The sequence below is a fragment of the Serinus canaria genome, chromosome 28, assembly GCF_022539315.1.
Source record: "Serinus canaria isolate serCan28SL12 chromosome 28, serCan2020, whole genome shotgun sequence".
NCBI classification, from domain to species: Eukaryota; Metazoa; Chordata; class Aves; order Passeriformes; family Fringillidae; genus Serinus; species Serinus canaria.
Genome location: NC_066341.1, coordinates 735,156 through 745,256, shown reverse-complemented (window position 1 = coordinate 745,256; position 10,101 = coordinate 735,156). Strand labels below are relative to the sequence as shown.

At 70.3% G+C, this 10,101-nt stretch overlaps 2 protein-coding genes across 4 annotated transcripts in view; both read left to right on the top strand.

The window, feature by feature from the left end:
• The window catches only part of FSD1 (fibronectin type III and SPRY domain containing 1), a 7,120-nt gene extending 1,988 nt beyond the window's left edge, over window positions 1-5,132 (top strand). The window contains exons 2-13 of one of the 3 annotated variants that reach the window (XM_050986001.1): window positions 844-951; window positions 1,024-1,155; window positions 1,328-1,429; window positions 1,934-1,956; window positions 2,186-2,307; window positions 2,653-2,862; window positions 2,984-3,082; window positions 3,176-3,335; window positions 3,412-3,491; window positions 3,989-4,240; window positions 4,730-4,818; window positions 4,898-5,130. In XM_050986001.1, coding sequence (XP_050841958.1) covers window positions 844-951; window positions 1,024-1,155; window positions 1,328-1,429; window positions 1,934-1,956; window positions 2,186-2,307; window positions 2,653-2,862; window positions 2,984-3,082; window positions 3,176-3,335; window positions 3,412-3,491; window positions 3,989-4,240; window positions 4,730-4,818; window positions 4,898-5,002 — 1,482 coding nt within the window. In that variant the 3' untranslated portion in view covers window positions 5,003-5,130. Of the gene's footprint in view, window positions 1-843; window positions 952-1,023; window positions 1,156-1,327; window positions 1,430-1,933; window positions 1,957-2,185; window positions 2,308-2,652; window positions 2,863-2,983; window positions 3,083-3,175; window positions 3,336-3,411; window positions 3,492-3,988; window positions 4,241-4,729; window positions 4,819-4,897 lie in introns of all 3 variants that reach the window. The other 2 variants (XM_050986002.1, XM_050985999.1) reach the window with 2 other exon arrangements.
• Window positions 5,133-6,503: 1,371 nt separating this feature from the next.
• MPND (MPN domain containing) lies at window positions 6,504-10,059 on the top strand. Its single transcript, XM_050985994.1, is given in 12 exon segments — window positions 6,504-7,388; window positions 7,658-7,903; window positions 7,905-8,127; window positions 8,198-8,282; window positions 8,356-8,452; window positions 8,571-8,643; window positions 8,718-8,794; window positions 8,870-9,038; window positions 9,118-9,188; window positions 9,297-9,386; window positions 9,583-9,675; window positions 9,757-10,059. Coding segments are annotated over 12 exon segments (2,178 nt in total). The 5' UTR covers window positions 6,504-6,521; the 3' UTR covers window positions 9,844-10,059.
• Window positions 10,060-10,101: the final 42 nt, after the last annotated feature.

Here is a 10,101-nt window from a genome sequence, read left to right as displayed (position 1 = left end):
TGTGCACTGTGAAAGTGCCCCAAGCTCTCCCAGCGGGGTGACAATGCACGGGCCACGCATAGGTCACTCCACCAGCACTGGAAAGGGGGCGGCGCTCCACACCGCGGGGGTCCGCAGCCTCCCCTCCGGACTACAACTCCCAGCGTGCCTCGGGGGCGCGGGCGGGGCCGGGCGCGGGGCGGGGCGAGGGCGGGGGGCGCCGCTCCACCCTTTGTTGGTGTCGGCGGGGCCGAGCGTGGCGGGGAGCCGGCCCGGAATGGGCGAACAGGTACGGCCCGCACCCCCGGCACCGGCAGGAGGCACCGGGGCACGGAGCAGGACCAGGGAGCGAGGGGGAGGAGGGGGATGGAGCGGTGGGGGCGGGCAGGATGGAATGGAGGATGGAGTGAGGAGGGAGGGAGAGGGAGGGATGGAGGGGGAGCGAGGGGATGGACGGGTGGAGGGAGGGAGGAGGGAGGGATGGAGAAGGAGAGATGAAGGAAGAAGGGATGGAGGAAGTGGGGATGGAGGGATGGGAAGGAGGGAGGGGTGGAGGAAGAGGAAGGAGGGATGGAGGAAGAGGGGATGGAGAAGGAGGGATGAGGAGGGAGGATGGAGGGCTGAGGGGTTCAGGGTGGCACCGGAGGGAGGGAGGGGTGCGGGAGGGCTGGGGGGACACGGAGGGGAGCAGGGGCTGGGGGCTGGCACACTCACACTCACACTCACACTCACACTGCCAAGTCATGGCCCCGCCATGCCGGGCAGCCCGGCCGGGTCCCTGCGGCGCCTGGCACGGCCCGGCACGGCCCGGCACGGCGGGCCCCGGGGGCAGCCCAGGCCCGCGGGCACTGACGGCCGCTGCAGGGCGCCGGGCAGGAATCTCTGCGCAAGATCATCACCACCCTCGCCGTGAAGAATGAGGAGATCCAGAACTTCATCTACTCCCTCAAGCAGATGCTCCAGAACGTGGAGGTAGCCCCGGCCCCCCGCCCTCCCCGGGGCCCCGCGGGGCCGCCCCCGCTCAGGCCCCGCCGTTGTGCCCAGGCCAACTCGGCGCGGGCGCAGCAGGACCTGGAGGCCGAGTTCCAGTCGCTCTACGCGCTGCTGGACGAGCTCAAGGAGGACATGGTGATGAAGATCAAGCAGGAGCGAGCCAGCCGCACCTACGAGCTGCAGGTGAGCCCCTGGCCAGAGTCCCCCCCGGCCCGGAGCCTCCCCTGGCCCAGAGTCCCCCAGCCCCGGAGCCTCCCCTGGCCCGGGACCTGCCTGGCCCAGAGCCCCCCCAGCCTGGAGCCCCCCCAGCCCAGGAGCCCCCCCAGCTGTGCCCTCTGCCCTCCCTCCCTGGCAGGCCCAGCTCGTGGCATGCTCCAAGGCCCTGGAGAGCTCCGAGGAGCTGCTGGAGGCGGCCAACCAGGCCCTGGGCACGGCCAACCACCAAGACTTCTCCCAGGTGGGTCCCCGCGGTGCCAGGGGTGGCCCTGCCCTGCTGTCCCCACGCTGGGGGTGTCCTGACCGCACCTTGCCACCTGCTTGATGCCACCCTGGGCCGGGCACCCCTTTTCTCTCTGAGCTGGGGCCACGCTGGGCTGGCTGTGCCTGGGGGGGCTGGGTGGGAGAGGGGACACCCGGGGTGACCCCAGGGCCCCCCTTTCTCCTGACACAGAGGGCACCATGGCAGGGCCATGGGGGGTACTGTGCCAGGGGGTGCTGTGCCATGGGGGTGCAGGGGTGCTGTGCCAGGGGAGCCACTGTGGGATGCAGGGATGCTCTGGGATACTCAGGGATGCTGTGGGATGCAGGGATGCTCTGGGATACTCTGCTGTGGGATGCAGGGATGCAGGGATGCTGTCCCGCTGGGTGCCACAGCTGGTACAGGTCCCGCATGTGCCCCCTGTGCCCGGCTCTGCTGCCTCACTGCTGCTTTTCTCCTCCTCTTTCCCTCTGCGCTCACAAGGCGGCCAAACAGATCAAGGATAGGTACGGCCCCCCGAGCCCCCCACCCACTAACCCCCTCCTCCTCCTCCTCCTCCTCCTCCTCCTCCTCCCAGCCAGGGCCCCACAGGGGGTGGTCCCAAGGTGCTGGGGTGGCCCTGTGGCTGCTGGGGTGGCCCTGTGGCTGCAGGGGGGGCTGTGCCCACCCTCCCCGGGGCCACGCAGGGCAGGGGGGTGCCCGGCCCCGCTGAGCCCTGTCCCTGTCCTGGCACAGTGTGACGATGGCTCCGGCCTTCCGCCTGTCGCTCAAGGCCAAGGTCAGTGACAACATGAGCCACCTGATGGTGGATTTCGCCCAGGAGCGGCGCCTGCTGCAGGCCCTGGCCTTCCTGCCAGGTACTGCCAGGGCAGGGGGACACGGGGGAACACGGCAGGGCACGGCCAGCCTGGCACTGGGGGAGGCTGGCATGGCATGGGGCAGTGCCAGGCCTGGGGTGCTTTCCCAGAGGGGCAGGAAGGTGCCAGGGATGGGGGGAGGGATGAGGGGTGTGGGTGCTGTGCCCAGGGGGGCGGTGGGGGCTGTGCTGGGGGGCTCTGGGTGCCAGGGGTGGGGTCCAGGGGTGCCGTGCCTGAAGTCTGTGACTTGCCAAGCTCACTGGGGTCTGGGGGAGCCCTGGGGGTGCTGGGGAACCCCTGTGTGGCAGGGAGGGGGGACACTGGCACGGCTGCTCCTGCGGGCAGTGCCCAGCGCCCCCGAGATCGACCTGGCCGAGTCGCTGGTGGCCGATAACTGTGTGACCCTGGCCTGGAGGATGCCCGACGAGGACAGCAAGATCGACCACTACGTGCTGGAGTACCGCAGGACCAACTTCGAGGGGCCCCCCCGTGCCAAGGAGGACCAGCCCTGGATGGTCATCGAGGGCATCAAGGGCACTGAGTACACCCTCACTGGTGAGGGCACGGGGTGCAGCCGGCCCCAGGCGGGCGCTGGGGCTGTCCCAGGCTCTGCAGGGGACACGGGGGTGGCAGTGCCCTCCCGGTGCCCCAGCCTGTGACCCCGCCGTGCCCACAGGGCTCAAGTTTGACATGAAATACATGAATTTTCGGGTGCGGGCGTGTAACAAGGCGGTGGCGGGCGAGTTCTCCGAGCCGGTCACTTTGGAGACCAGAGGTGGGTCAGGGGGGTGCCAGGTGCCCGTGTGTCCCCCTGTGCCAGCCCTGCAGGGTGGGGACCCGAGGCACTGCTGACAGGGGCTGTCCCCAGCGTTCATGTTCCGGCTGGATGCCAGCACGTGCCACCAGAACCTGCGGGTGGAGGAGCTGAGCGTGGAGTGGGACGCCACGGGCGGGAAGCTGCAGGACGTCAAGGCCCGCGAGAAGGATGGCAAGGGCAGGACGGCCTCCCCTGCCAACTCCCCTGCCAGGTAACGCCACCCCCCGGCCCCCCGGCACGGCCCCTGGGCCTGGCAGTGCCAACCCTGCCCTGTCCCTGTGTGCCAGGGCGGTGCAGTCGCCCAAGAGGATGTCCCTGGGCCGAGGGGGCCGCGACCGCTTCACCGCAGAGTCCTACACGGTGCTGGGTGAGAGGGGCACCCGTGGTGGGGGTTTGGGCACCCGTGGTGGGGGGTTTGGGCATCCAGTGGTGGGGGGTTTGGGCACCCAGGGGTGTGAGGGTTTGGGTGCCCAGGGGTGTGGGGGTTTGGGCACCCAGGGGTGGGGGGGCACTGGGGCACACGTGGTGGGGGTTTGGGCACCTGTGGTGGGGGGTTTGGGCATCCAGTGGTGGGGGGTTTGGGCACCCAGGGGTGTGAGGGTTTGGGTGCCCAGGGGTGTGGGGGTTTGGGCACCCAGGGGTGGGGGGGCACTGGAGCACACGTGGTGGGGGTTTGGGTACCCGTGGTGGGGGTTTGGGTACCCGTGGTGGGGGGTTTGGGTGCCCAGGGGTGTGGGTGAGGAGGGGGCACGGAGGGAACAGGGCACCGGGGGCACCCAGGGGGGCAGGGGACACCCCTGGCGGGGCGGGCACAGGGCGGGGCAGGTCGCGGGTGGCCCGGGCAGAGCGGTGGCCGTGCCCCAGGGGACACCCTGATCGACGGTGACGAGCACTACTGGGAGGTGCGCTACGACCGCGACAGCAAAGCCTTCGGCGTGGGCGTGGCCTATCGCAGCCTGGGCAAGTTCGACCAGCTGGGCAAGACCCCGGCGTCCTGGTGCCTGCACCTCAACAACTGGCTGCAGGTCAGCTTCAGCGCCAAGCACAACAACAAGGCCAAGGCGCTCGACGTGCCCGTGCCCGACTGCATCGGCGTCTACTGCAACTTCCACGAAGGTGGGGCTGGGCTGGCACCTCCCTGGGGATTGGCACCTCCCTGAGTATTGGCACCTCCCTGGGATTGGCACCACCAAGGCAATTGTACCATTGTACCATGGGCACCAGTGTGGACATTGCCACCAACATGGGCATTGCCACCGCCATGGCCACCACCATAAGTGTTGGCACCACCATGGCATTGTCACTACCATGGGTACCAGTGTTGGCATTGCCACCACCGTGGCCATTGTCACCACCAAGGCAATTGTCACCACTCTGGGCACCAGTGTGGGCATCACCACCACCATTGTCACCACCACAGCCATTGTCACCACCATGGGCATTGTCACCTCCATGGGCACCATCCTGTCCATACTCCAGCACAGATACCAATGTCCACCATGGGCATCGCCACCACCATTGTCACAACGTGGCCATTGCCACCACCCCGGGTGCTGTGCCAGGGCTGTGCCCGACCCGTGCCCACCTGTGCCCCCATCCCCACAGGTTTCCTCTCCTTCTACAACGCCCGCACCAAGCAGCTGCTCCACACCTTCAAGGCCAAGTTCTCACAGCCGGTGCTGCCAGCTTTCATGGTAAGGGGGGGCAGGCCTGGGGGTCCCGGGGGGCTGCCAGCGCTGCCTTCAGCCCCCTGAGCCCCCGCTGTGTCCCCAGGTGTGGTGTGGCAGCTTCCAGGTGACATCAGGCTTGCAGGTGCCCAGCGCCGTGCGGTGCCTGCAGAAGCGCAACAGCACGGCCAGCAGCTCCAGCCTGCCCTGAGCCGGGCACAGCACTGAATGTACCCCCCCTGCCACCCCCAGCGCTGCCCGCAGGGCTCTGCCACCCCCGGGGCTGCCCACGGCCCCCCCACTCCGTGCCCCCCGTGTCGCCGGGGCTCGTTGCCCCCCCAGCACCGAGAGCTGCTTCTGGCCTGGAGAATAAATTGGGATGTAGGTGTGACGTGGCTGTGGATGGGGCACAGGGGGGACTCAGGGGCTGGGGGCACTCAGGGGTGGGACCCCCGGCCCAGGGACACCCCCGCCCTCAGCCAGGGTCCCCCCAGTATCACCTGAATGTGCCATCCTCGGGGGGCCCCTGCCCAGGGGGGTTTATGGGGACGGGTCCCCCATCCTGGGGGGTTTCACCAAACAGTCCCAGCTTGGGAAGGGGGCACAGGGTTCCCACCCTGGGGGGATCCTGCCCGAGGGGCACCTCCAGGGCCCAGACAGGATGGGGGGTCCCAGTCTTGGGAGTCCCAGCCCCAGCAGATCCCAGAGGTCCCGGCCTGGGGGAGCCCCCCCAGACCCACCCAAAGGTTCTTGTCCTGGGGGTCCCACCCTGAGGGGTCCCAGCCCAGGGCTGTCTCCAGCCTCGGGGGGTCCCGCGGGGGTCCCAGCCCGGAGAAACCCCGCTGGTCCAGCTGGGACAGCCCGGGGGTACAGTGCCGGGAGTGCCGGGAGCAGTCCCAGGGTCCCTGGGTACCCGAGGGGCGCTCTTGGCGCTCGGTCCCGGGGAGTCCCGGGTGCCGGTGCTGGGGCGTGCCGGTGACCGGTCCCGGGGTGTCGGGCTCGGTTCCGAAGGTGTCGCCCACCTGATCACCTGGCCCCCGCTTGCCCACGGAACCCTCGTAGTAGTGCCGGGCCCGGGGCCGGGTGCCCCGGGGCAGCGGCACCGGCCGCGCCATCTCCGCCACCGCGCAGGAGCGGCCGCAGTTCCCGGTACCGGCCCCGCCCGGGCGAAGGGCGGCGGGCGGGTGTCCCGGACGGGCCGGGGCATCCCCGGAGCGGGGCTGAGCCCCCGTGTCCCTCCCTTCGGACGCAGCAGGTGCGGGGCTGCACCCCCAACAGGCTCCCGTTCCCACTCCCGGTGCCGGTGCCCCCCTGCCCCTCCCGGGACGAACGGCGGCGGGCGGGGGTCCCCGCCGGGCTGGGGGTCCGAGACCGGCGCGGGGCTGAGCCCCCCTGTCCCCCGCCCGGTGCGGCAGGTGCGGGGGCGAACCCAGCAGGTTCCTGCCCGTCCCCCCGCCCGGTTCCGGTGCCGGTGTCCCCCCCTCCCCGGGGCGAGGGGCGGCGGGCGGGGGTCCCGGCGGGAGGGGGCCGTCCGTGTCTCAGTACTGGGCTGAGTCCCCGTGTCCCCCCCGCCGGTGCTGCAGGTGCAGGGCTGTCCCCCCCCGGTGCCGGTGTCCCCTCACCCCCCCGGGCGGGGCGGGGCGCCCGGGGCCGCCCCATCACGTGTCGCCGCCGCCGCCGCCGCGCGCACCGGGGGGAGGCGGGAGCGGCGGGAGCGGCGGGAGCGGAGCATGGCAGGTACCGGGGGGCGGGGGCGCACCGGGCTCCGGCTCCGGCTCCGGGAACCGGGAACCGGGAACTGGGAACTGGGAACGGGGAATCGGACACGCACCAGGCACCGAACACGTACCGAGCACGCGCACACGGGGCACGCACCGGGCACCCGGTACCGGACACGCACCGGGAAGCGGACACGCGCGCGCGGACACGCGCCCCGGCCGGGGACACGCACCGGTCACTCGCCCACCGCCCCCCCCCGCCTCGCGCACACCGGGGCACGCGCGTGCACCTGCCCGAGCGCGCGCCCGCGGGACCTCGGTGGGGACATCCCGCCCCCGTGTCCCTCAGCCCGTTCCTGTCCCCACCCGCCGTGTCCCCGTGCCCGCGGTCCTTTATTGTCACGCTCCTGTGTCCTCACCCCCCATGTCCCCGCGTCAGTGTTCCCATCTCCCATCCCCGAGTCCTCCTGTCCCCGTGTCCACCCCCTCCATGTCCCTGTGTCCCCTCCGTGCTTGTGTCCCCATGTCCACCTCTTCCCGTCCCCACGTCCCTGTGCGTCCCTGTCCCCTTGTCCCCATCCGCAGGCAGAAGCCAAGGGGGGGACCCGAGGGTGCTCTGGGGGGACACCCGGGGTGCTGTCACACGGTGTCCCCCCCGCAGCACTGGCGGCCGCCTCCCCCGGCGGGGACGAGTGTCTGGAGGAGGATGAGGACGAGCTGGAGCCTGGGCTGGACGAGGCTGAGGCCGAGCCGGAGGTGGCGAAGGCGGCGGGGGCGGCCCGGGGGGCGGTCCTGACCCGCAGGGGCATCACCCTGAGGGTCCTGCTCCGGGACGGGCTCCTGGAGCCGGGCAGAGGCGTCCTGTCCATCTACTACCTGGTGAGCCTGGGGACAAGGGGACAGGGATGGGGACAGGGAATAAGGAGGGGGACAAGAAACAGAGATGGGACAGGCGACAGAGATGGGGCAGGAGACCGAGATGGGGCAGGAGACATGGGACAAGGGAAAAGGATGGGAAATGGGACACAGGATGAAGACAGGGGATGTGGGATGAGGACAAGGGACACAGATGGTGAACGTGGGACAGTGATGGGGCTGGGGGTGAAGTGATGGGGACGAGGGGACGTGACTCCCGCCATTGTCTCCAGGGGAAGAAGTTCGTGGGGGACCTGGGCTCGGACGGGACGATCACATGGCAGGAGACGGGGCAGGTGTTCAACTCGCCGAGCGCCTGGGCCACGCACTGCAAGCGCCTGGTGAACCCCGCCAAGAAGTCGGGCTGCGGCTGGGCGTCCGTGCGCTACAAGGGCCAGAAGCTGGACCAGTACAAGGCGGCCTGGCTGCGCAAGCACCAGCCCAACGTGCCACCCCCCGAGGAGGTGGGACCGGGGTCGCCTCCCCCCTGGCACCCCCAGGGTGGGGGGCGAGCTGGGTGCCAGCCCCGTGTGCCCGCAGAGCTTGGCCAGCGAGGGCGAGGAGGAGGAGCTGCCCGAGGAGGAGGAGGAGGAGGCGGCGAGGGAGGGTCGGGTGGCGGTGCCGGAGCCGGCGGCTCCCAAAAAGCCGGAGGAGAGGAGCAAGAAGCAGCAGGGCAAGGGCCTGGCGGAGCCGGCGGGGACGGGTGAGCTGCCGTGGGGGTGCCGGGGGTCCCGGGCAGCCCGGCCGCGGTGACGGGACCGTGTCCTTGGCAGATGGCGGCAGCGCAGGGAAAAGGCTGGAGGTGAAACCCCGGGTGCCCGTCCGCTACTGCACCCTGGGCACCCGCGACTCGGCCAGGTAGGGGACCCCGGGACCCCGGGGTGCAGCAGGGGCGGGGACAGCGGTGACAGCGCGGCCGCGGCTCTTCCAGGAACCCCCAGACCCTGGTGGAGGTGACGTCCTTTGCCGCCATCAACAAATTCCAGCCCTTCAACGTGGCCATCTCCAGCAACGTCCTCCTGCTCCTGGTGCGTCCCCTCCCCAGGCCGGGACATCGCTGATGGCACTGGGACACTTGCAGCGAGCGGGGTGTCCCTCGTGTCATCGTTTTAGTGCTAAACCGTTGATTTTGACCTTTTCCTTTAGGATTTCCACAGCCACCTGACTCGGAGCGAAGTCGTGGGGTACCTGGGGGGACGCTGGGACACCAACACCCAGCGTAGGTGGGGTTTGGGGGGGTGGGGGTGGCTCTGCCGTGGGCCGGGGGTGTCACCCAGCCCCGTGTCCCCGCAGTGCTGACGGTGCTTCGAGCCTTCCCGTGCCGGACCCGCCTGGGTGACGCCGAAGCCGCGGGCGCTGTGGAGGAGGAGGTGAGGGGCTGACCCAGCCTGGGGAGTGGGCAGGGGGCTCTGGAGGCTCTGGAGCCAGGGTTTGTGCTCCCCCAGATCTGCCAGAGCCTGTTCCTGCGGGGGCTGTCGCTGGTGGGGTGGTACCACAGCCACCCCTTCGGGCCCGCGCTGCCGTCCCTGCACGACATCGACGCGCAGATGGATTACCAGCTCAAGCTGCAGGGCAGCGGCAACGGCTTCCAGCCCTGCCTGGGGCTCATCTGCGGTACGTGCCCGCGGCCCGGGGCTGCCAGGGGGCTGCGGCTGCTGCCACCCTCCTGTGCCAGCCCCCTCTGTCCCCACAGGGCCCTTCTACCACGGCAACCCCGGCGTGGAGTCCAAAATCGCGCCCTTCTGGGTGATGCCGCCGCCAGAGGTAGAGTGGGGGAGAATTTGGGGTGGGGTCGCTGCCCGCGGTGCCCCCCAGGGTGGTGTCAGGTCCCAGAGCTGTGGAGTGACCCCTGCCCGGCTCCCCCATCCCCAGCAACGGCCCAACGACTACGGGATCCCCATGGATGTCGAGGTCACCTACATCCAGGACGGATTCCTCACCAACGACGTCGTGCAGGAGATGGTGAGAGGGGGGTGGGGGCCCCCAAAATCCCCCGAGCCCACTGGGGGCAGGCTGGGCCCCACCACTCATCCCCATCCTGCCCTCAGCCCTGGTGATGGTGACAGTCCCCTCTCCAGCCCCTGGTGCTGCAGTTTGGGGTCCCCCTGCCTGGCTTTGGGGCACCCCCAGGGCTGCAGCCCCTCTGTCCCCCCCCCAGACCCTGCTGGTGGAGTTCTATAAGGGAGCCCCCGACCTGGTGAAGTTCCAGGAGCTGTGGAGTCAGGATCAGACCTACCTGGACAAGCTGAAGGTGGGAAGGGCTGGCAGGGGAGGGGGCTTTGGTGGGGCACCCACTCCCCGTGCTGGAATCAAGTGGGGCTCCCCTGCTCAGGGCTCCCTGGCCTCCCGCACCCCCAAAGACCAGAGCTTCACCCACGTCCTGGAGCAGATCTTCAGCCTGCTCAAGCTCAGCGGGTGAGGGCCCGGGGCCCCTCGACTCGGACCAGGCGCCTCCCGCAGCCCGGGCGGGGCTCGCAGCCCCGGGGCTCTCCCGGGCCCGGCGCGGGGCAGCTCCCGGAGCTCCCCGCGACCCCGCCGGACCCGCCCTGCCCCGCACGGGGGTGGCCGTGCCGGTGGGGACTCTGTGGGTCAGTGGTTTGTGGAAGTGGTAGTTTGATTAAAGAGCAGTTCCTGAGAGGTGGCTCTGCTGGCTGAGGACATCCTGCCATGGCCTGGA